Source organism: Pongo pygmaeus, chromosome 11 (genome assembly GCF_028885625.2).
Source record: "Pongo pygmaeus isolate AG05252 chromosome 11, NHGRI_mPonPyg2-v2.0_pri, whole genome shotgun sequence".
NCBI classification, from domain to species: domain Eukaryota; kingdom Metazoa; phylum Chordata; class Mammalia; order Primates; family Hominidae; genus Pongo; species Pongo pygmaeus.
In genome coordinates, this window is record NC_072384.2 from 95,745,104 (window position 1) to 95,772,039 (window position 26,936).

Below are 26,936 nucleotides of genomic sequence, written 5' to 3' on the forward strand. Positions count from 1 at the left end.
GTCAAGCAATGTAGACTTTGGGAAGACCAAAGTTTTAGTTCCTAATTTGTTGTGTGACCTTGAGCAATTAATTTAACCTCAAAACCTGTTTTGTCATCTGGAGAACAACCTTAAAAACATTTGTAAAATAGTAATATCTGCTTTGTCCACCTTGTAGAGTTGTTAGAATCAAATCAGCTAACATAGGGGGAAATGCCTTTGTAGAGTAGTATATGAAAATCTACTTGAGCAGTGCTGTTCAGTAGAACATTTTGCAGTGATGGAAGTGTTCTATGTGTTGTCCCGTATGGTAGCCACTAGCTATAAGAGGCTGGTATTAGTAAGCTGAACACATGAAATGTGGCTGGTGTGACCAAATAACTGAATTTTAAAGTTTATTTTAATTATAGTTAAATTTAAATGGCCACATGTGGATAATTTAATGATAGAGTTGAGGGAAAGACTTACCCTTTCTCTTCTCTGGGTTTTAGCTGATGGGAAGAATACGTTGGAATATACTATCAGTTTTATTAATTGACAAAGCACTTGTCCAATAACTGCCAATGTATAATTCTGGTAAAGCTGGATTGCAAAATGGACCTTGATTCCGGGGCAATGGAGTGGTGGACTTGCGTGAGGGGAGATATGGGTCTGCAGAGCACATTCTGTGTCTTTACCTCTGTGGCCAGCTCTAAGGCCTGTCCACCAGTCACCAAAACAGGTGGGGATAGGGCAAAGTAGGAGAACTTTATAGTGTGGAATACAATGGAAAAGAAAGGGAACCTATACACAGGTCCAAGTGAGCTATTTAATACCCTGCCTCACTGACTCGAAAGCATAGCCCAATAAATTTCTGCCTCTAACCAATCAGATTAGTTATTCCTCATTTGAGAAGAGTGATAATATCATAGAAAGTAAACAAAAGAGTTCATTTCAACACCTAGAAAACTGGTGATAGGGATAAAAGTTCTTTCCAACCCATCAATTGTATAGGAAATATGATGAGAATCTTTAAATACATTCTTATTTCTCATGGCTAGTAAGGACCATGAGGATATAGATACATAGAATATATAGAAAATGACAGGTAGATGTTAACAGGTCCTTGTTCACAGCTGTCCTGCTCTATGAGTGATGCCCTTTGCCGCACATAGTGTCAGCTACGGTTTTTCCAGTTCCTCTCTTGTTCACTATTTTCTGCCTCCCTTCATGCTGTGCAATGCTGTCAACTGGTGACTGAGTCACCTCGTAGTACCTAGCAATTCAGATAAGAGGAAATCTTAGGTAATTGCATCTATAATATAGGATGCTGTGACGATTAATATTGTCAACTTGATTGGATTGAAGGATGCAAAATATTATTCCTGGGTGTGTCTAAGAGGGTGTTGCCAAAGGAGATTAACATTTGAGTCAACTGGACTGGGAGAGGCAGACCCACCCTCAATGTGGGTGGACACCATCTAATCAGCTTCCAGTTCAGCTAGAATAAAGCAGGCAGAAGTTGGAAAGAGCAGACTTGCTAAGCCTTCCGGCCTTCATCTTTCTCCTATGCTGGATGCTTCCCACCCTCAAACATCAGCCTCCAAGTTCTTTGGCTTTTGGACTCTCGGACTTACTCTAGTGGTTTGCCAGGGGCTCTTGGGCCTGCGGCCACAGACTGAAGGCTGCGCTGTCTGCTTCCGTACTTTTGAGGGTTTGGGACTGGGACTGATCCACTACTAGCTTCCTTGCTCCTTAACTTGCAGACGGCCTATCGGGGGACTTTACCTTGTGATTGTGTGAGTCAATTCTCCTTAATAAACTCCCTCTCATATATACATATATCCTATTAGTTCTGTCCGTCTAGAGAACCCTGACTAATACAGATTTCAAATACTAAAAAACTTTCAGCAGTACTGTAGCCTTTAGGTGCCCCTTTTCATTGTATTTTAATTTAATCTTAGGTATATAAGGATGACAGTGTTATGAGGCCCAGAACCTAGAAACAGGAACATACAAAAATATGTGTAAAGTATGGGGAAGGGGTAGAGATTGGAAAAAAAGAAACTTGGCTTCTATCCCAAGCTGTTCTCAGGTGGGATCTATGTCCCTCCCACTAGGGTCCTATGAGAAAGTGATTCCTTGGGGAAAAACCCATTTATCTAAATCATTCCATGGATTCTCTTTTTCTTTCTGATAATTAGCTAAGTAGGAAGGAAAAAACTAGGATGACAAAAAGGCTAATTTGTGGATATGTGTGCTTATTGGTGAAACGTATATGTGCGTTGGTAAGTATAAAATAATAAAGTTCAAGATTTTGCAGAAATGTATCAGCTATTATAAATTAAGCCTGGACCAACACTGTGGTAGTCAGTAAAACAGTTTAATTAGCTGATGACTACTCTTCAGTGCATGATCTTGGAACACTAAATAGGCTTTATGGATCCTTTAATAAGTTGTGCTTTATTTTTACTCCACTGTTTTCAAGATGATTTTGGATTTTTAATACTTCACCTTCTTTTATAAGAGCTTCTGTGGATTAAATTAGTAAATCAACGTAAAAAGAAATACCAACTACCCTGTACAATAATTATGTTCAGTATATAATAATGGGCAACACAATAGTTTGATCTTGGGTATTAGCTAGTTCAGAAGCTTTTGGCAATGCTTATAAATTCAGTCTTTTAGCTGAGTTCAAAAACATATAACCCTGAAAGACATCATCAGTGCTGCTCAAACTTCAACCCAAATGTGACCTTCTGCCTATTATAATAATACGAAAAGAACTAGAAAAAAATTCATGCATCTGAATTAAATACTTAAGAATTAACCATAACTCCTTTAAGAAAACTTTCCTTGAGAAATGTAATGTTTTCAAACTTCTACCAAAATACTCAGTAGGCCACAGAGACAGCAGCTAAGCATGAGAGCCAGATGGCCTGGGTGTGAATCTCACCTCTGTCCATTATTAGCTGTGAGACCTTCAGCAAGTTACTTAACCCCCCGAGCCTTAGTTTCCACCTTGTCTAATGGTGATAATAGTAGTATCTCAGCCATAGGGGTATTGTGAGGATTCAGAGTAATGGACTGGGCAGTCTCTGGATCCCAGCAGTGGTACAGAGCAGCCCCACCGTAAGTATCCATGCTCTTTCTTTGATTTGCTTTTACCCAACTTAGACATTCCTTTCCTCCATTGCCAAATACTTAATTTGAGCCAAATTATTTATCCTTCCGGTATGTTGCTAAATTTATCTAACTATACTTTTAATTTTATGAGGGCAGGGGCTCAAACTCATATTTATTAGTGTCTTTTATGACATGTAATATAGTGAGCTGTATGGGAAAAAATTTTGTTAAAGCTTATATTATTAAGGAAACAATAAACTAAATAACTTAGCAGAAGGTTGTTAAATTTCCTTCTGTATTTGTTTTATTTATTTATTTTAAAAGCCTCTAGTGGGATAAAGCTTCTTTTGAGTATGTTAAGAATAAAGGGATTTTGAACAAATGGTCAGAATAATGGTAGGTTAGATCTGTGGCTGAAAAATATTATTTCTAAGATATCATATGTCCCAATGATTCTTTATTCCTTGCATTTATTGATCTTAAATGTGTTTCTGCAATAAAACTGTTTAAGTATTAGAGACTGTAATAAGAAGTATCTTTGACAGGTTGGGTTCGAGTCCATACATTTTTAGTGGATTCCGGTAGCATAATTTTTGGAATTTCCCCAGCAGCATTTGAGGGCCCTTTATGTGCTAGACACTGAGAGGCACTCAAGAAAGAATGGTGCAGACAAACAAGGTCACTGCTCTTTTGGTATCTGTACTGTAGTGAGGGAGAGAGATAATAAAGAAAGAAACACATAAAATAATTACAGTCTGACTGATGCTTTGAAGTTAATAAGCAGAGTTGCAAGAGAGGATAATAAGGTGAAATGGGCGGCTCCAACAGATGGAAGTGGTGTTCCCAAGATCCCAAAGAGAAAAGAACATGAGCCGTTCTAGAAACTGTCAGGAGGTTAGCGTGACCTGAGCATAGTGGCACATGATGAGCTTGTACAGGTGGGCGGCGGCTAGAACACACCTGGCCTCATTGTCACCATAAGGGGTCTGGATTTTATTCAAACCACAAAGGGAAAAAACTTAGTTGTCTGGGTTTTCAATGGAGACCAAAGGCTGATATTATCCATTTTCATTTTTTAAAAAAGTTCTGTGGCTTCTATACAAATTAAGGGCAATAAGTGGGTAATGACAGTAGGGAGACAGGATAAAGGCTAGAGGAGAAGGCAAGATAAAAATGGTGGTGGGGCCAGGTGCAGTGGCTCATGCCTGTACTCCCAGCACTTTGGGAGCCCAAGGTGAGTGGATTCCTTGAGCTCAGGAGACCGAGACCAGCCTGGACAACACAGGGAGACCCTGTCTATACAAAAAAATGAAAAAATTAGCTGGGCATGGTGGTGCACGCCTCTGGTCTCAGCTACTCAGGAGGCTGAGTGGGAGGATCACTTGGACCCAGGAGGTCAAGGCTGCAGTAAGTCGAGATCATGCCACTACACTGTAGGCGGGGTGACAAAGTGAGACCCTATCTCAAAAAAAAAAAAAAAAAAAAAAAAAATTGTGGTGGCAGTAGGATTGTAGGTGAGCAACTGCCCTTGATAGGAACAGATGAGGGAGCAGAAGAACGAAGAGTTCCTGGGTTTCTGTCTGGATGGTGGTGCCATTTATTGAAATGACTCATTTTACATATTCAGGAGATACCAAAGTGTAGATTTCAGGTTGGCAATTGGATATGGAGGTCTGATCTTAGAGGAAAGATCTAGATTGAAGATTCAGAGATTTACATTTGGAGGACATAAGTAAAGAGTTAATGTTTAAAGATATAAAAAAGAATAAGGTCACTTGGGGTAGGATGCTATCAAAAAAGTGAAATAGTCCCAGGACTGAGTCCTTGGAAACTCTAATATTAGGGGAGCCTAAACCAGCCAACCAGCATGAATATGGCCAATGATATAAGGAAAATCAGGAGAGGGTGATGTCCTGGAAACAAAGAGAGAAGCATGTCTCTAGAAAGATGAAGATGGCAACTGGTAAAAATCACTAAGAGGTTAAGATGAAGACAGAAGAGAATTCATGGGATTTGTCAACATGGAAGTCATCACTAACTCTGAAAAGAACAGCATCAGTTGATTAGAGAGGATGAAAGGTAGATAGCAAATAGGAAGTGAGAACCTGCAGACAGCATGTAAAGACAATTCTTTTGAGAAATTTTGCTATACTGGTGAGCGGAGATACAGGACAGCAGCAGAGGGGGATGTAGAAAGACAATTGAAATGGTTGATTTAAGATGAGAGATTCTAGAGCATGTTGTAGGTTGACAGGAAATATCTATTAATAAGAGAGAAATAATTTATTCCTGAAAGAGAGGGCACAATTAAAGGAGCAAAGCCCTTGAGAAGGAAAAAGAAAATGGGATCTGGATTCCTCGAGGGTGCAGATGTTGACAAATGTATTGAGTCGGTGGTGCTAAAAGCTCTCTTCAGATGGCTTTTTTTTTTTTTTTCATGAAGGATAAGGTGAGATGTGGGAGCAGAAGGAAGGGCAAAGAGGGCATAAGTGGTTGTTTTGAGAGGAGGAAAGCAAATATCCCCGGGAATAGTAGTGGGATTGCTTCATAGTGTTACAAACCATCTTGAGATTTGTGACCATCAATTTAAAATAAAACTTCTTGGCACAGTAATGTGATTATCATACACTGTTGTGATTACATATCTACTTGTTAGTGTCTCCCACCACAGTATAAATTAGTTGAGGGACAAGATCCTAAATTGTTCCCTGTTGGTATCTCCAGTGCCTGATAGAAGAGTGAGCCAGTGAATTCATCATTCAGTGATGAATAAGGAAGTTGTCTTCAACACACTAGTTAAAGCAGTACATATTAACAGTCACTTAGAGATTAATGTCATTTATATAAAGACAATTTTGATAAAATTCTGGAATCTGTAGCATTTAAAAAATAACTCTTATTTAAAATAGTGGCCTTGTCCACTAAATTTGAAATAAAACATCAGGGTAGTCATAAAGTGTAGACAATCATTAAGAAAATAAAGATTTCCTCACAATCTTTCAACCACAAAGCAAATGTTTCTATTAGCTATAAGTTTTGGAATGTTAAGCTACAAGTTTTGGAATGACAGGAAAGAATACATATTTTGGGATTCTACGAAGGTATACGCTTCAAGGGACCAGAAAAAACCTTCTTTTCAATGCCGTACATGTCAAGTCCCCACAGCCAACATAAGATTATGGCTGATTATCCCATGTGCTGTTAATTTGATGATTACCTTCTTAACATTTTAGGAATAACTTCTAACTTATAAAATTTTGCAAAAAGTACAAAGGACATATATTCTTTATCCAGATTCATCTACTGTTATCATTTTCTTCCCCTATTTGCTTGATCATTCCCCCTCACCTCTTCTCTCTCTCTTTCCCCCTGGCTCACTCATTTGCTCTCTGTATCTCAATAATTTTTTTCTCTGGCATTTAACGTAAATTACATTCATGTTTATTACTTTTTTAACAGCTGAGGAAAATAAGCCAGAATGTCATGTTTTTGTTCAGTGCCCAGATATGAGCCGACTCATTCTGTCCCTGCACTTACCATCCTCAGGAGGATGCTTGTATTCTTTGTCTTCCATCACTTCATAGTCAAACCCAAGAAGATCAATAGGAATTGTGTATTTCCTGGCATAGTTCTGCTGGGCACCGGTCAGGAAGGCTTGTGTGAAGAAGAAGCCAGAAAGCCAGAAGACTGGAGGAGGACCAACCTCGTACCATTGCTAGGGTGTAAAACACAAGTGGGCTAACAGTAGCACCTTTCAACCTTTTTTTTTGAGACAGGGTCTCTGGTTGCCCAGGCAGGGCTCAGGTGATCCTCTCACCTCAGCCTCCCAAGTAGTTGGGAATACAGGCACATACCACCATGCCTGGCTAATTTTTTTGTATTTTTAGTTGAGAAGTGGTTTTGCTATTTTGCCCAGGCTGGTCTTGAACTCCTAGACTCAAGCAGTATGCCTTCCTCAGCCTCCCAGAGTGCTGGGATTACAGGCATGAGCCACCATACCTAGCGAGCCTTTCAACTTTTGAATACAACACTACTTAATAAAATGTATCCAAAGACATTTATTGTCTTTTAGATAAACTAACAAATGACCTCTGAGGAATAACAAGCCATACTCTCAAGGTTTTAAAAACAGGTAGCATATTCGGTATTTGTCCTGACTTCAATTTCATATCTATCATATCAGCTTGGAAATAACAATGTGCATTAATGCAAACAAATGTCTTGTTTTATACATGCCCCATGATTCTTTCAGAAAGGCTCCCTACAATAGTGAATATCTAATATGCATTGTTACACAATATATCATGTTATATAGTTGAACAGAAGAAGAGATCCCCATAAAGTCTGGTCAGATGGTTATGTTTTTCACATTTTTTCTCTCTCTAATTAGTCATTAGTACCCAATAGAATGTTGCTTTGGAAGTTTTTCTTCCTACTTCACTAAAACACAGTAAAATTCAACATATAGGAACACAATATTGTACAAGGAATTCCTGGAAGAAGCAGGGTAGTGAGACCTTAAGGCCTTTAGAAATATCAAGATACTTTAGTTCTCTGTTCATAACATAGATTCTAATGGTGAGTCAGTTGAATACCAACTTTAACTAGATAGTAAATTAGAGAAGCCAATCTGAAGAAATGAGTTTGAAAAGCTTTTCCCTAAAAGAGCCCAAGGTATAACTTTATCCTTCAAAAACAATCTTAGTTCCTTAGTATTGACTGTACTATAACAAAAGGCCTGAATTATGAAAAGGGAATTTAACCATTTTTATCCCTGCAGAAATTTCTTCATAGGCAGCTTTTGACACATTATATACAGAATCTAGGAAATTAATCAATATTTCTAATAGGTATAGTTGTTAATAAGAACATAGTTAAGCACCAATATTACCAGACAATTAGTAGATACGCTTCTGCCCACTCAACATTTCCAAGACAATTAGCCATTGAGGTCATTACTGACTTGGGCTGAACCAGCAATCTAGTGATTCCATGACCTAGAAGCGCTGGGCAATGAAGCTATAATACCCCTCACTGGTAGCTTGACTGGCTTTCTAAGATGTTTTGCTGTAGGTATCTATTTTAATGTTAAATACTTAGTGGAAAAACCAACATAGCTAGATGTTTTCTGCCTTCATTTAGTACTAGCTTTTTGACAGTTCAGTGTAGCAGTTACATACATTATATGAAATATTAAGTAGTAGTGATTTGTGCCTGGGATGCACAGAAAAACTAGAGAGTAATACTCATTACATTAAGCATTCTGATGAAGAAAATGAAACCAGGAGAAACTTAACAATATATGATCATTTAGATGAACTTACCTGCAAGAATTTTAGTCTTGCAAGGAAGTCATTCACATAGCTGCCAAGTGGTTTAAGGCTTGGGTAGGATTTACCCATCCACATTTCTGGAATTTTGACATTCAAAATGCTGCTAACCACTTCTTCAAGATCTGTAGACATGACTACAAGCCCCTGAAACACATTTAACCTTGGTTAATATAATAGTATAGATTATGATAGACTATAAGCAACCACCTTTTAAATACCTTCTTCACGATTATCCTTTGTTCACATTGTGATTAGTTAAGGTTGAGTAATACAGGAAAAAAAAAAAAAAGTGAAGATATTTGTTTTTCCTTATAAGTAGGCCAGGGAGTCTTTGAATTATTCCTTAGAAAAATATTAACAATTTTAATCTAACCATTTTTTTTTTTTCTTTTTTGAGATGGGATCTTTCTCTATTGCCCAGGCTGGAATGCAGTGGTGGGATCATGGCTCAATGCAACCTCGACCTTCTGGGCTCAATAAATCCTTCCACCTCAGGCTCCCAAGAAACTGGGACTACAGACATGCATCACCACACCCGACTGATTTTTTACTTTAAAAATTTTTTTGTATAGGAAGCCAGGCAAGGTGGCTCATGCCTGTAATCCTAGGACTTTGGGGCCGAGGCAGGTGAATCACTTGAGCTCAGGAGTTGAAGACTAGACTGGGCCACATGGCGAAACCTCATCTCCACAAAAAATACAAAAATTCACTGGGTGTGGTGGTGCATGCCTGTAGTCCCAGTGACTTGGGGGCTGAGGCAAGAGGATCACTTGAACCTGGGAGGTCGAGGCTGCAGTGAGCCAAGATTGTGCCACTGCACTCCAGCCTGGGTGACAAAGTGAGACCCTGTCTCAAAAAAAAAAAAAAAAGTTGTAGAGATGGGGTCTCACTATATTGCCCATGCTGGTCTTAAACTCCTGGCCTCAAGCAATCCTCCTGTCTCGACCTCCCGAAGTGCTGGGATTAAAGGCATGAGCCACTGCACCTGCACCTGAGCTAACCAAGTTTTAATAGAAAAATCTTAATCAATACTTGGCTACTTGCTAGCTATTAAATCACAGACTAACTTTGACTTAGTTTACTGTCTATTAAGTGAAGAAGTAATACAGTTCTATACTGCATTCTGAAAAGGATGGTGATAAATATAAAATTAGAAAAATTACATAAAATGCTTTGAAAAGTTAAAATGTCCTGGAATTGAATTATGAAGTCTAGTTGACCATTTCCCATTTTGAATGACTGATGCACGGATGTTAAAACTTTGAAGGCCCTGATAATTCCTGCTTATTTGACTTTTAACTGGGCCAGTTGCTATTATTCATTTCTGTCTTTCCTATAGTTGAAAATATTATTCCAACTAACATAGGGAGAAGATTTGGGAGTAAATTTGATGTACTAAATACACACATTTCATTTGCCGCCTTCTCAAAACCCCACTAAAACAGCAGTAAAGGAATTTACTTTTTAAAGACATAAGCCCCCAAGTGTAGAAACAAAGAGGGGAAGGGAAAATGACAACACAATTGTGGGAGCCAGAAAGCATATGGACTGCTGGTAGTAGATTTAGCATACAGAAGAAACCTGATCCTAAATTGGCAGGGGGAAAAGCTAAGAATCAACTAGACATACACTGCACAATACCCCTAAATCTTGGGAATGAATGTCATAGATACTTCTGAAAGTGGGGCAAGGAGGGCAGTGTTAAAGATCATTAAAACTTGGTTTAAAAAACAGAATCCTAGATTTTCCTCCCCCACCCCACAAACTGTGCATTGCCTACCTTGAATATAATCTGGAGAGGAAAATGCAGAAATCCCTAGAGTGGGAAATGCCAGGCCCCGTTAGGGCCAAAGTTACCATACTGAAATCAGGGGGATTAAGTGAATGCATGAATACTGGATGCTGAGATTCCCTGGAGCTTCTTTTGCCTTTTAGTTCCCAGAATACTAGAGCCAGCCCTTTATCTTCCAGGAAGGACACAAGAAGAAAGTCAAGAAGAAATACATAATCATGCTGAATGTTTCTTAAACAGCCTAGCCAGGTAACACTACATTGAAGACCACAGTCAACAATCACCAGTATTCTTATTGTGTTCATTCAACATGATAATGCCACATTCTTAAACATAAGTAGACAACCCCACATTATTAGATATCAGAAGAGGCTTCTAACATGTAAAGTTTTTCAATTATGCATTCAACTTCTAAACACAAAAAATATTCTGATTTTTTGTTTCTTCTTGTATCAATTTGGTAACATATGTTTTCCCAAGAATTTGTCTATTTCATTTACATTTTAAAATGTATTTACATTTTAAATGTATTGGCATAGGAATGTTTGAGAAGGGAGGCAGAGCAAGATGGCCAATAGAAGCCTCCAGAAATCATCCTCCCTGCAGGAACACCAAATTTAACAACTATCTACACAAAAAAGCAACTTGATAAGAACCAAAAATCAGGTGAATGACCACAGTACCCAGTTTTAACTTTAATCACTGAAAGAGGCACTGAAGAGGGCAGGAAAGACAGTCTTGAATTGCTGATGCCAACCCTCCTCCATCACCTGGCAGTGGCGGTGTGGCACTGAGAATCTGTCGCTTGTGGGAGGGACAGCACAGTGATTGAGACTGTACTGGAACTCAGTGCTTTCCTGTCACAGAAGATAGCAACACCAGGAAGAGCTCAGCTGATGCCTATGAAAGAAGCATTTAGACCAACCCTAACTACAGGGGAAACACACATACCAGCAGTTGGAACATGAGTTTCAGCAAGCCTTGCCACCACCAGCTAAAGTGCTCTGGGGTTCTAAACAAACTTGAAAGGCAGTCTAGGCCACAGGGACAACAATTCCTAGGCAGGGCCTAGTCCTGTGCTAGACTTGGAGCTAGTGGCTTGCGGGGGGCATGCCATCTAGTGAGACACCTGCCAGGGTGGTTAACAGAGTGCTTGCACCACCCCTTCCCCAATCCCAGGCAGCACAGCTTGCAGCTCCAGGAGAGACTACTTCCTACTGCTTGAGGAGAGGAGAGGAGAGGGAAGAGTAAAGAGGACTTTGTCTTGCAACTTGGGGCCAGTTTGGCCACAGTAGGATGGGGCACCGGGAACAGTCCTGGGGCCCACATTCTAAGCCCTGGCTCCTGGACAATATTTCTAGACACATATTTGGTCATAAAGGAACCTGCACTCTTGAAGGGAAGTGTCCACTCCTGGTGGGATTCATCACCTGCTGACTAAGGAGCTCTTGGGCCCTGAATAATAAGCAGCAGTAGCCAGGTAGTACACACCACGGGCCTTGAGTGAGACTCAGTGCCATGCTGGCTTCAGGTGTGACCCTGCACGTACCCACCTTCGTGGCTACCAGGAGAGATTCTTTTTTGAGGAAAGCACAGGGAAGAGTAAAGGGGGCTTTGACTTGCAGCTTAGGTACCACCTTGACTGCTACAGTGGGGTATGCACCAAGAGGGCTCCTAGGGTCCCCAATTCCAGGCCTTGGCTCCTGGATGGCATTTCTGGAAAGGAGTTCAAGACTAGCCTGCAACATGGTGAAACCCCGTCTCTACAAAAAATACAAAAATTAGCTGGGTGTTGGTGGTGCAGGTCTTTAGTCCCAGCTACTTGGGGGGCTGAGGCAAGAGGATCACTTGAACCTGGCAGGTTGAGGCTGCAGTGAGCCAAGATTGTGCCGCTGCACTCCAGCCTGATTGACAAAGTGAGACCCTGTCTTAAAAAAAATTGTAGAGATGGTGTCTCACTATGTTGACCATGCTGCTCTCCCAACTCCTGGCCTCAAGCAATCCTCCTGTCTCAGCCTCCCAAAGTGCTGGGATTATAGGTGTGAGCCATTGCACCTGCACCTGATCTAACCAAATTTTAATAGAAAAATCTTCTTAATCAATACTTGGCTACTTGCTAGCTATTAAATTACAGACTAACTTTGGCAACATTCACCACAAGGTGGCTAAAGACCCCTTGGGACTTAAGTAAGATCAGCAGTAGCCTGGCAGTATTCCCTGTGAACCTGTGGTGATGGCAGCTACAGGAAGAAGAAGACAACACAACTGTTTTTGAGAATAGCTTTGTCTTGTGGTTTGGGTGCCAGCTCAGCAGCAGTAGAACACAGCACCAGGTGAATTCTTAAGGTTTCAGGCTGTAGGCTCTGACTCCCAGACAGCATCTCTGGACTCGTCCAGGGCCCAGGGAAACTGACTGCTGTGAAAGGAAGGACACAAGCCTGGTTGGCTTTGCCACCTGCTAATTGTAGAGCCCCAAGGCCTTGAGCAAACATAGATAGTAGCTAGGGAGTGGGTACAACAGGCCTTGGATGAGACCCAGTGCTGTGCTGGTTTCAGGTCTGACCCAGCGCAGTCTCAATGTTGGTGGCCATATGGGTGCTTTTGTCACCCCTCCCCCAGCTTCAAGCAGCTCAGCACAGAGAGAGAGTTCATGTGTTTATGAGAAACAAAGGGAAGACAACAAGACACTTTCCCTTGTAATTTAGAGAAGTCTTCTGAACCTTATCCAAGACCACCAAGGCAGTATCTCTATGAGCCTGAAAGAGCTACAGTGTTACTGGGTTTCTAGTGCCCCCTAAAGCAGATACAGCTGCAGTGACCAAAAACTTAGATCACAACATCCAAGTCCCTTCAAATATCTGGAAAGCCTTCCCAAGAAGCATGGGTACATACAAGCCCAGACTGCAAAGACTACACTAAAAACTTATCGGTGCCCACATACTGACGAACATCCACAAGCATCAAGACCATCTAGGATACTGAATAGTGTCTGGGTAGCAAAAAATAAAATAAAATAAAAAATAAGACCATTCAGAAAACATGACCTTACCAAATAAACTAAGGCACCAGTGACTAATCCTGGAGATACAGAGATATGTGACCTTTCAGACAGAGAATTCAAATAACCGTTTTGAGGAAATGCAAAAAAAAGATTCCAAATAACACCAAAAAGGAATCCAGAATCCTATGAGATAAATTCACCAAAGAGATTGAGATTTTTAAAAAGAATCAAGCAGAAATTCTGGAGCTAAAAAATGCAATTAATATGCTGAAAAATGCATCAGAGTCTCTTAACAGCAGAACTAATCAAGCAGAAGAAACAACTAGTTAGCTAGAAGACTAGCTATTTGAAAATACACAGTAAGATGAGATAAAAGAAAAAAGAAGAAAGCACACCTACAAGATCTAGAAAATAGCCTTAAAAGGGCAAATCTAACACTTATTGGCCCTAAAGAAGAGGTAGAGAGAGATATATACGGGAAGAAAGTTTATTCAAGCAGTAGTAACAAAGGACTTCCTAAACCTAGAGAATGATATCAATATTCAAGTACAATAAGGTTATAGAACACCAAGCAGATTTAAGCCAAAAAAGACTACCTCAAGGCATTTAACAATCAAACTCCCAAAGGTAAAAATATAAAGAAAGGATCCTAAAAACAGTAAGATAAAAGAAACAACATACAATGGAGTTCCAATATGTCTGGCAGCAGACTTTTCACTGGAAAACTTATAGGCCATGTGAGAGGCATGGCATATTTAAAGTGCTGAAGGAACAAAACTTTTACCCTAGAATAGTATATCTGGTGAAAATATCCTTCAAATATAAAGGAGAAATAAAGAGACTTTCCCAAACAAACAAAAGCTGAGGGATTTCATCCACACCAGACTTGTTCTATAAGAAATACTAAAGGGTGTTCTACAACCTGAAAGAAAAGGATGTAAATGAGCAATAAGAAATTATCTGAAGGTATAAAACTCAGGGTAATACTAAGTTCACAGAAAAACAGAATATTATAACACTGTGTATTGTGTATACTACTCATATCTTGAGGAGAAAGACTAAAAGATGAACAAATAAAAAATAATAACTACAACAACTTTTCAAGACACAGACAGTATAATAGGATATAAATAGGAAAAACAAAAAGTTAAAAAGCAGGAGGGATGAAGGTAAAGTGTAGAGTTTTTATTAGGTTTCTCTTTGCTTGTTTCTTTGTTTATGCAATCAGTTTTAAATTGTCATCAGTTTAAAATAATGGGTTACAAGATATTATTTGCAAGCCTCATGGTAACCTCAAATCAAAAAACATATAATAAATACACAAAAAATTAAAAAGCAAGAAGTTAAAACATACTACCAGAGAAAAATCACCTTCATTAAGAGGAGAGGAAGGAAAGGAGGAGAAAACCAGAAAATAACAAAATGGCGGGAGTAAGTACTTACTTATCAATAATAACGTTGAATGTAAATGGACTAAACTTTTCAATCAAAACACATAGAGTGGCTGAATGAATTTTTTTAAAAAACAAGACTCAATGATCTGTTGCCCAGAAGAAACACACTTCACCTATAAAGATATATATAGACTGAAAATAAAAGGATAAAGATATTCCATGCCAATACAAACCATAAAAGAGCAGGAGTAGCTATACTTATATCAGACAAAATAGATTTCAAGACAAAAACTACAAAAAGAGACCAAGAAGGCCATTATATAATGATAAAGTGGTCAATTCAGCAAGAGGATATAACAATTTTAAATACATATGCACCCAACACTGGAAAACCAAGATATATAAAGCAACTATTACAGCCAAAGAGAGACACAGACACCAATAAAAATAGTAGCTGGAGACTTCAGCACCCTACTTTCAGCACTGGACAGACCATCCAGACAGAAAATCAACAAAGAAACATCAGACTTAAACTGCACCGCAGACCAAATGGTCCTAATAGATACTTACAGAACATCTCATCCGGTGGCTGCAGAATACACATGCTTCTACTCAGCACGTGGATTGTTCACATGTTAGGCCACAAAAAAAGTTTCAAAATATCCAAAAAAATGAAATAATATCAAGTATCTTCTCTGACTACATGGAATAAAACAAGAAATCAATAACAAGAGGAATTCTGGAAACTATACAAATACATGGAAATTAAACAATATGCTCCTGAAGACCAGTGAATCAATGAAGAAATTAAAAAGGAAATTGAAAATTTTCTTGAGACACGTGATAATGGAAATACAACATGCAAAAACCTACAGGATACAGTGAAAACAGTAAGGTGGATGTTTATAGTTATAAGTGCCTACATCAAAAAAGTAGAAAAACTTCAAATAAACTACCTAATGATATATCTTAAAGAACTAGCAAAGCAAGAGCAAACCAACCCAAAATTAATATAAGAAAAGAAATGATAAAAATCAGAGCAGAAAAAATGAAATGAAGTACATAATCAACAAAATGAAAAGTTGGTTTTATGAAAAGATAAACAAAATCAACAAACCTTCAGCCACACTAAGAAAATAAAAGAGAGAAGACCCAAATAAATAAAATCAGAGATGAAAAAAGAGACATTACAATAGATGCCACATAAATTCAAAGGATCATTAGTGGCTACTATTAGCAATTTATTTTACCAATAAACTGGAAAACCTAGAAGAAATGGAGAAATTCCTAGAAATATACAACCTACCAGGATTGGACCATGAGGATATCCAAAAACTGAACAGACCAATATCAAGTAATAAGATCAAAACCATAATAAAGGGTCTCCCAGCAAAGAAAAGCCCAGGACCTGATAGCTTAGAATTCAGTATTGAATTCTACCAAACATTTAAAGAAGAATTAATACCAATCCTACTCAAGCTATTCTGAAAAATAGAGGTGGAGGGAATAATTACAAACTTATTCCATGAGGCCTGTATTACTTTTACCAAAACCAGACAAAGACATATCAAACAAAGAAAACTACAGGAAAGAAATCTACAGGCCAATGTTACTGATGAACACTGATGCAAAAATCTTGAACAAAATACTAGCAAACTGAATTCAACAATACATTCATCATGATCAAGTGGGATTTATCCCAAGAATGCAAGAATGATTCAACACACAGAAATTAGTCAATGTGATACATCATATCAACAGAATGAAGGACAAAAACTATATAATAATTTCAATTGATACTGAAAAAGCATTTGATAAAATTCAACATCCCTTAATGATTAAAAAAAAACTTTAAAAACCGGGTATAGAAAGAACATAAATCAACTTAATAAAAGCCATATATGACAGACCCACAGCTGGTATCATACTGCATGGAGAAAAACTGATAGCCTTTCCTCTTAGATGTGGAACATAACAAGGATGTCCACTTTCACAACTGTTATCAACATAGTACTGGAAGTCCTAGTCAGAGCAATCAGACAAGAGAAAGAAATAAAGCACATCCAAATTAGAAAGGAAGAAATTAACTTATCCTTGTGTGCAGTTGATATGATCTTATATTTGGAAAAACCTAAAGACTCCACCAAAAATACTATTAGAATTGATAAACAAATTCAGTAAAGTTACAGGATATAAAATCAACATACAAAAATTAGTAGCATCTCTATATGCCAAGAGTGAACAATCTGGAAAAGAAATCAAGAAATCAAGAATCCCATTTACAATAGCTACAAAAAGATAAAATACCTAGGACTTAACCAAAGAAGTAAAAAGACCTCTATGATAAAAACTGTAAAACACTGGTGAAAGAAATTGAAGAGGACACAGTAAAATGGAAAGATATTCCATGTCAATGGATTGGAAGAATCAATATTGTTAAAATGTCCATCCTACCAAAAGCAGTCTATAGATTCAGTGCAACCCCCATCAAAATACCTATGACATTCTTTATAGAAATAGAAAAAAAACCCTAAAACTTATATGGAACCACATAAGACCCAGAATAGCCAAAGCTATCCTGAGCAAAATGATCAAAACTGGAGGAATCACATTACCTGATTTCAAATTATACTACAGAGCTATAATAAACAAAACAGCATGGTAGTGGACTAAAAACAGACACACAGCCCAATAGAACAGAAGAGAGAACCTATAGATAAATCCATACATCTACAGTGAACTCATTTTTGACAAAGTTGCCAAGAACATACTTTAGTTGACAGTCTCTTCAATAAATGGTGCTTGGAAATCTGGATATTCATATGCAGAAAAGTGAAACCAGACCCCCATCTTGCCATATTAAAAAAATTAAAATGGATTAAAGGCTTAAATCGAAGACCTCAAACTATGAATCTACTCTGAGGAAACACTGAAGAAATTCTCCAGGACCTTGGATTGGGCAAAGATTCCTTGAGTAATACTCCACAGGCACAGGCAAACAAAGCAAAAGTAGACAAATGGGATCACACCAGTTAAAAAGCTTGTACATAGCAAAAGAAGCAATCAATAAAATGAACAGAGAACACAGAGAATGGGAGAAAATATTTGCAAACTACCTATCTGATGAGAGATTAAGAACCAGAATATATAAGATGGTCAAACAACTCTGTAGGAAAAACTCTAATAATCCAATTTTAACATGGGCAAAAGATCTGAATAGACATTTCTCAAAAGAATACAAATAGCAAAAAGGCATATGGAAAGGTGCTCAATGTCACTGATCATCAGAGAAACCCAAATCAAAACTACAATAGATATCATCTCACCCCAGTTAAAATGGCTTATATCCAAAAGACAGACAATAACAAATGCCGGTGAGAATGTGGAGAAAAGGGAACGCTTGTACACTGTTGGTGGGAATGTAAATTAGCACAACCACTGTGAACAGTTTGGAGGTTCCTTAAAAAACTAAAACGAGAGCTACCATATGATCCAGCAATCCTACTGCTATATATACCCAAAAGAAAGGAAATCAGTATATTGAAGATATATCTGCACTCCCATGTTTATTGCCGCACTACTCACAATAGCCAAGATATGAAAGCAACCTGTGTCCATCAACAAAGGAACAGATGAAGAAAACGTGGCACTTATACACAACAGTGTACTATTCAGTCATAAAAAGAATGAGATCCTGTCATTTGCAACAAAATGGATGGAACCAGAGATCATTATGTTAAGCGAAAAAAGCCGGGCACTAAAAGACAAACTTTGCATGTTCTCATTTAATTTGTGGGAGCTAATTTTTTTTTTTTTTTTTTTTTGAGACGGAGTCTTGCTCTGTCACCCAGGCTGGAGGGCAGTGGCACAATCTTGGCTCACTGCAACCTCCGCCTCCCTGGTTCAAGCAATCCGCCTGCCTCAGCCTTCCAAATAGCTGGGATTACAGGCATCTCCCACCATGCTCGGCCAATTTTTGTATTTTTAGTAGAGACGGGGTTTCGCCCTGTTGGCCAGGCTGGTCTCAAACTCCTCACCTCAGGTGATCCACTGGCCTCCGGGTCCCAAAGTGCTGGGATTACAGGCGTGAGCTACCATGCGCAGGCCATGGAAGCTAAATATTAAAACAATTGAACTTGTGGAGTTAGAGAGTAGAATGATGGCTACCAGATGCTGGGTAGCGTAGTGGTAGGTAGGGTTAATAGCAGGGATGGTTAATGAATATTTTAAAAAATGAAAGAATGAAGGAGATCTAGTATTTGATGGCACAACAGAGTGACTACAGTCAATAATTTAATTCCACATTTAAAAATAACTAAAAGAGAATAATTCATTGTTTATAACACAAAGGATCCATGTTTGAGGTGACTGATACCCCATTTACCCTGATGTGATTATTATTCATTGTATGCCTGTATGAAAATATCTCATGTATCCCATAAATATATACATCTACTATATAACCACAAAAATAAGAAATAAATAAGTAAAATATATTGGCATAATGTTTTCATGATGTCTTCTTCAGATCTCTTAGACTATAGTGTCTATTTTGATTACTTCATTTCCATCGTTGATATTAGTTTTTGGTTACTTCTCTTTTTTTGCTTTGTCACTTCTATTAGTCTTAAAATAAGGACCATTTGGCTTTGTTGAGTCTATTATGTTTGTTTTCTATTTCATTAATTTGCCTTTATTTTATTATGCTTTTTGTTTTTCTAACATATATTTGAAGCTGCACTCTCCAATTTTTGGCATGTTGATATTTGTTCACTCTAATTTAATAGAAATTATTATTAAATTTTCATTTAAATTTTTTCTTTAAGCTGTGAGTTATTAAGAAGTGTTTTACTGAATTTCCAAATATATGGTTATTTCTCATTGGGCTTTTGTTGTTCATTTCTAGCTTAATTCCTCTCTGGATCAGGGAGTATAGTCTGATGATCTGAGACCTTTTAATTTATTGAGACTTGTTTTATAGTTTTTATATAGTCAATCTTTGTAAATGTTCCATGTTGATTTGAAAAGAAAAGTATATTATACTCTTGTGGGAATCAGTGTTCCATATACACCAATTAGCTCAATTTGTAAATGGAGTTGTTCGACACTTCTATACCTTTACTCCTCCTCCTCAAAATTTCCTCCTCCTTTTTTTTGTTCAGTTTTAGCATTTAAAATTTATTTATTCTAGTACTGAACTTACATGATATTATTTTTCTTTTCTCTTAAGCCAAATAATTCACTTCTTTCAATCTTTCTTGTTTAATAATTAAATTAAAAATAGTTAAAGACTATAAATTTTCTTGGGTATAACTTCAGCTTTATCCCATAATTATAATGTGTAATTTCTTTTGTTTATTGTTTTACTTTTTAAAAACTGCCAACTAGTTTTTTATTTCATTTAAAAAGTAACACAGGACATTTTATAAAATGATTGCTCTGTATTCTTAAAAAATGTCAATATTATCAAAGATAAAGAAAGGCTGAGAAACTGTCTTGGAATAAAGAAGATAAAGAAACACGGCAACTGAATGAAATATTTGATCCTGGTCTGAAATCAGTGTCAGAATAGATTTTGCTAGAAAAGACAGAATTGGAATGATTGAAAAATTGAAATATTTGATTGGTGATTACATAAAAATATTACATTTAGGTTTTTATTCTTAAATTTGATAACTGTATTATGATATTGTAAAAGAATATTCTTGTTTTTGGAAAGTACACCTTAAAGTATGAAGAGATAAAGGGGTATAAGCAAGCACTATTCTCAAATAATTCAGAAAACATTTATATATGGGTATATATATTTATATCTTTAATATATATATTATATACTATATCTTTTATATATATTATAAATATATATCTTTAAGATATATAGAGAGAAGCAGAGGCCAAATGATAAGGCAAATATGGCAAATTTAGGAGAATATAATTTTACAGAGAATATGCATATTTTTAAGAAATCACGAGGTGGAGCCAAGATGGCCAAATAGGAACAGCTCCGGTCTACAGCTCCCAGCGTGAGCGACACAGAAGACGGGTGATTTCTGCAGTTCCATCTGAGGTACTGGGTTCATTTCACTAGGGAGTGCCAGCCAGTGGGAACAGGATAGTGGGTGCAGCGCACCGTGCACGAGCCGAAGCAGGGCGAGGCATTGCCTCACTCGGGAAGCGCAAGGGGTCAGGAAGTTCCCTTTCCTAGTCAAAGAAAGGGGTGACAGATGGCACCTGGAAAATCGGGTCACTCCCACCCTAATACTGCACTTTTCCAACGGGCTTAAAAAATGGCACACCAGGAGATTATATCCCACACCTGGCTCAGAGGGTCCTACACCCACAGAGTCTCGCTGATTGCTGGCACAGCAGTCTGAGATCAAACTGCAAGGCGGCAGCGAGGCTGGGGGAGGGGCGCCCGCCATTGCCCAGGCTTGATTAGGTAAACAAAGCAGCCAGGAAGCTCGAACTGGGTGGAGCCCACCACAGCTCAAGGAGGCCTTCCTGCCTCTGTAGGCTCCACCTCTGGGGGCAGGGCACAGACAAACAAAAAGACAGCAGTAACCTCTGCAGACTTAAATGTCCCTGTCTGACAGCTTTGAAGAGAGTAGTGGTTCTCCCAGCACACAGCTGGAGATCTGAAAACAGGCAGACTGCCTCAAGTGGGTCCTTGACCCCCATGCAGCCTAACTGGGAGGCACCCCCAAGTAGGGGCAGACTGACACCTCACACGGCCGGGTACTCCTCTGAGACAAAACTTCCAGAGGAACAATCAGGCAGCAGCATTTGCGGTTCACCAATATCTGCTGTTCTACAGCCACCGCTGTTCTGCAGCCACCACTGCTGATACCCAGGCAAACATGGTCTGGAGTGGACCTCTAGCAAACTCCAGCAGACCTGCAGCTGAGGGTCCTGTCTGTTAGAAGGGAAACTAACAAACAGAAAGGACATCCACACCAAAAACCCATCTGTACATCACCATCATCAAAGACCAAAAGTAGATAAAACCACAAAGATAGGGAAAAAACAGAGGAGAAAAACTGGAAACTCTAAAAAGCAGAGCGCCTCTTCTCCTCCAAAAGAATGCAGCTCCTCACCAGCAAGGGAACAAAGCTGGACAGAGAATGACTTTGATGAGTTGAGAGAAGAAGGCTTCAGAAGATCAAACTACTCCAAGCTACAGGAGGAAATTCAAACCAATGGCAAAGAAGTTAAAAACTTTGAAAAAAAAATTAGACGAATGGATACCTAGAATACCCAACGCAGAGAAGTCCTTAAAGGAGCTGATGGAGCTGAAAACCAAGGCTCGAGAACTACGTGAAGAATGCAGAAGCCTCTGGAGCCGATGCGATCAACTAGAAGAAAGGGTATCAGTGATGGAAGACGAAATGAATGAAATGAAGCGAGAAGGGAAGTTTAGAGAAAAAAGAATAAAAAGAAACAAACAAAGCCTCCAAGAAATATGAGACTATGTGAAAAGACCAAATCTACGTCTGATTGGTGTACCTGAAAGTGACGAGGAGAATGGAACCAAGTTGGAAAACACTCTGCAGGATATTATCCAGGAGAACTTCCCCAATCTAGCAAGGCAGGCCAACATTCAGATTCAGGAAATACAGAGAACGCCACAAAGATACTCCTCGAGAAGAGCAACTCCAAGACACATAATTGTCAGATTCACCAAAGTTGAAATGAAGGAAAAAATGTTAAGGGCAGCCAGAGAGAAAGGTCGGGTTACCCCCAAAGGGAAGCCCATCAGACTAACAGCAGATCTCTCGGCAGAAACTCTACAAGCCAGAAGAGAGTGGGAGCCAATATTCACCATTCTTAAAGAAAAGAATTTTCAACCCAGAATTTCATATCCAGCCAAACTAAGCTTCATAAGAGAAGGAGAAATAAAATACTTTACAGACAGGCAAATGCTGAGAGATTTTGTCACCACCAGGCCTGCCCTAAAAGAGCTCCTGAAGGAAGCACTAAACGTGGAAAGGAACAACCGCTACCAGCCACTGCAAAAACATGCCAAATTGTAAAGAACATCAAGGCTAGGAAGAAACTGCATCAACTAACGAGCAAAATAGCCAGCTAACATCATAATGACAGTACCAAATTCACACATAACAATATTAACTTTAAATGTAAATGGGCTGAATGCTCCAATTAAAAGACACAGACTGGCAAATTGGATAAAGAGTCAAGACCCATCAGTGTGCTGTATTCAGGAAACCCATCTCACGTGCAGAGACACACATAGGCTCAAAATAAAGGGATGGAGGAAGATCTACCAAGCAAATGGAAAACAAAAAAAGGCAGGGGTTGCAATCCTAGTCTCTGATAAAACAGACTTTAAACCAACAAAGATCAAAAGAGACAAAGAAGGCCATTACATAATGGTAAAGGGATCAATTCAACGAGAAGAGCTAACTATCCTAAATATATATGCACCCAATACAGGAGCACCCAGATTCATAAAGCAAGTCCTTAGTGACCTATGAAGAGACTTAGACTCCCACACAATAATAATGGGAGACTTTAACACCCCACTGTCAACATTAGACAGATCAACGAGAAAGTTAACAAGGATACCCAGGAATTGAACTCAGCTCTGCACCAAGCAGATCTAATAGACATCTACAGAACTCTCCACCCCAAATCAACAGAATATACATTTTTTTCAGCACCACACCACACCTATTCCAAAATTGACCACATAGTTGGAAGTAAAGCTCTCCTCAGCAAATGTAAAAGAACAGAAATTATAACAAACTGTCTCTCAGACCACAGTGCAATCAAATTAGAACTCAGGATTAAGAAACTCACTCAAAACCGCTCAACTACATGGAAACAGAACAACCTGCTCCTGAATGACTACTGGGTACATAATGAAATGAAGGCAGAAATAAAGATGTTTTTTGAAACCAATGAGAACAAAGACACAACATACCAGAATCTCTGGGACACATTCAACGAAGTGTGTACAGGGAAATTTATAGCACTAAATGCCCACAAGAGAAAGCAGGAAAGATCCAAAATCGACACCCTAACATCACAATTAAAAGAACTAGAAAAGCAAGAGCAAACACATTCAAAAGCTAGCAGAAGGCAAGAAATAACTCAGATCAGAGCAGAACCGAAGGAAATAGAGACACAAAAACCCTTCAAAAAATTAATGAATCCAGGACCTGGTTTTTTGAAAAGATCAACAAAATCAATAGACCGCTAGCAAGACTAATAAGAAAAGAGAGAAGAATCAAATAGATGCAATAAAAAATGATAAAGGGGATATCACCACCGATCCCACAGAAATACAAACTACCATCAGAGAATACTACAAACACCTCTATGCAAATAAACTAGAAAATCTAGAAGAAATGGATAAATTCCTCGACACATTCACCCTCCCAAGACTAAACCAGGAAGAAGTTGAATCTCTGAATAGACCAATAACAGGCTCTGAAATTGTGGCAATAATTTATAGCTTATCAACCAAAAAAAGTCCAGGACCAGATGGATTCACAGCCAAATTCTACCAGAGGTACAAGGAGGAGCTGCTACCATTCCTTCTAAAACTATTCTAATCAATAGAAAAAGAGGGAATCCTCCCTAACTCATTTTATGAGGCCAGCATCATCGTGATACCAAAGCCTGGCAGAGACACAACCAAAAAAGAGAATTTTAGACCAATATCCTTGATGAACATTGATGCAAAAATCCTCAATAAAATACTGGCAAACCGAATCCAGCAGCACATCAAAAAGCTTATCCACCACGATCAAGTGGGCTTCATCCCTGGGATGCAAGGCTGGTTCAACATATGCAAATCAATAAATGTAATCCAGCATATAAACAGAAACAAAGACAAAAACCACATGATTATCTCAATAGATGCAGAAAAGGCCTTTGACAAAATTCAACAACCCTTCATGCTAAAAACTCTCAATAAATTAGGTATTGATGGGATGTATCTCAAAATAATCAGAGCTATCTATGACAAACCCACAGCCAATATCATACTGAATGGGAAAAAACTGGAAGCATTCCCTTTGAAAACTGGCACAAGACAGGGATGCCCTCTCTCACCACTCCTATTCCACATAGTGTTGGAAGTGCTGGCCAGGGGCAATTAGGCAGGAGAAGGAAATAAAGGGTATTCAATTAGGAAAAGAGGAAGTCAAATTGTCCCTGTTTGCAGATGACATGATTGTATATCTAGAAAACCCCACTGTCTCAGCCCAAAATCTCCTTAAGCTGATAAGCAACTTCAGCAAAGTCTCAGGATACAAAATCAATGTGCAAAAATCACAAGCATTCTTATACACCAATAACAGACAAACAGAGAGCCAAATCATGAGTGAACTCCCATTCACAATTGCTTCAAAGAGAACAAAATACCTAGGAATCCAACTTACAAGGGATGTGAAGGACCTCTTCAAGGAGAACTACAAACCACTGCTCAAGGAAATAAAAGAGGATACAAACAAATGGAAGAACATTCCATGCTCATGGGTAGGAAGAATCAATATTGTGAAAATGGCCATACTGCCCAAGGTAATTTATAGATTCAATGCCATCCCCATCAAGCTACCAATGACTTTCTTCACAGAATTGGAAAAAACTACTTTGAAGTTCATATGGAACCAAAAAAGAGCCCACATCGCCAAGTCAATCCTAAGCCAAAAGAACAAAGCCGGAGGCATCACGCTACCTGACTTCAAACTATACTATAAGGCTACAGTAACCAAAACTGCATGGTACTGGTACCAAAACAGAGATATAGATCAATGGAACAGAACAGAGCCCTCAGAAATAATGCCGCATATCTACAACCATCTGATCTTTGACAAACCTGACAAAAACAAGAAATGGGGAAAGGATTCCCTATTTAATAAATGGTGCTGGCAAAACTGGCTAGCCATATGTAGAAAGCTGAAACTGGATGCCTTCCTTACACCTTATACAAAAATTAATTCAAGAGGGATTAAAGACTTACATGTTAGACCTAAAACCATAAAAACTCTAGAAGAAAACCTAGGCAATACCATTCAGGACATAGGCATGGGTAAGGACTTCATGTCTAAAACACCAAAAGCAATGGCAACAAAAGCCAAAATTGACAAATGGGATCTAATTAAACTAAAGAGCTTCTGCACAGCAAAAGAAACTACCATGAGAGTGAATAGGCAATCTACAGAATGGGAGAAAATTTTTGCAATCTACTCATCTGACAAAGGGCTAATATCCAGAATCTACAATGAACTCCAACAAATTTACAAGAAAAAAACAAACAACCCCATCAAAAAGTGGGCCAAGGATATGAACAGACACTTCTCAAAAGAAGACATTTAAGTAGCCAAAAAACACATGAAAAAATGCTCATCATCACTGGCCATCAGAGAAATGCAAATCAAAACCACAATGAGATACCATCTCACACCAGTTAGAATGGCAATCATTAAAAAGTCAGGAAAAAACAGGTGCTGGAGAGGATGTGGAGAAATAGGAACACTTTTACACTGTTGGTGGGACTGTAAACTAGTTCAACCCTTGTGGAAGTCAGTGTGGCGATTCCTCAGGGATCTAGAACTAGAAATACCATTTGACCCAGCCATCCCATTACTGGGTATATACCCAAAGGATTATAAATCATGCTGCTATAAAGACACATGCACACGTATGTTTATTGCGGCACTATTCACAATAGCAAAGACTTGGAACCAACCCAAATGTCCAACAATGATAGACTGGATTAAGAAAATGTGGCACATATACACCATGGAATACTATGCAGCCATAAAAAATGATGAGTTCACGTCCTTTATAGGGACATGGATGAAACTGGAAACCATCATTCTCAGCAAATGATCACAAGGACAAAAAACCAAACATTGCATGTTCTCACTCATAGGTGGGAATTGAACAATGAGAACACATGGACACAGGAAGGGGAACATCACACTCCAGGGACGGTTGTGGGGTTGGGGGAGGGGGGAGGGATAGCATTTGGAGATATACCTAATGCTAAATGACAAGTTAATGAGTGCAGCACACCAACATGGCACATGCATACATATGTAACAAACCTGCACATTGTGCACATGTACCCTAAAACTTAAAGTATAATAAAATAAAATAAAAAGAAATCACAAATTGAGTCAAACAATACATAAAGTTATACACCTTTTTTGATTTATCAATATGTCTTGGAATCTTTCCACATCAGCAACTATAAAACTATCTCACTCTTAATTGATGGGCATTTCATTGTGTATATTATCATAACCACTGGATAATATTTAGATTAATCACTTATTGAAACAATGCAGTGCTGACCATTC

At 38.5% G+C, this 26,936-nt stretch overlaps 1 protein-coding gene across 2 annotated transcripts in view; it reads right to left on the minus strand.

Annotated features, from left to right (window-relative positions):
- Positions 1-26,936, minus strand: part of DNAH7 (dynein axonemal heavy chain 7) — a 349,153-nt gene that overhangs the window by 9,809 nt on the left and 312,408 nt on the right. For both annotated transcript variants that reach the window (XM_054477799.2, XM_054477800.2), the window contains 2 exons: positions 8,409-8,561; positions 6,622-6,799 (listed from right to left, as the gene is read on the minus strand). In XM_054477799.2, the coding sequence (XP_054333774.1) occupies positions 6,622-6,799; positions 8,409-8,561 (331 nt within the window). The remainder of the gene's footprint in view (positions 1-6,621; positions 6,800-8,408; positions 8,562-26,936) is intronic.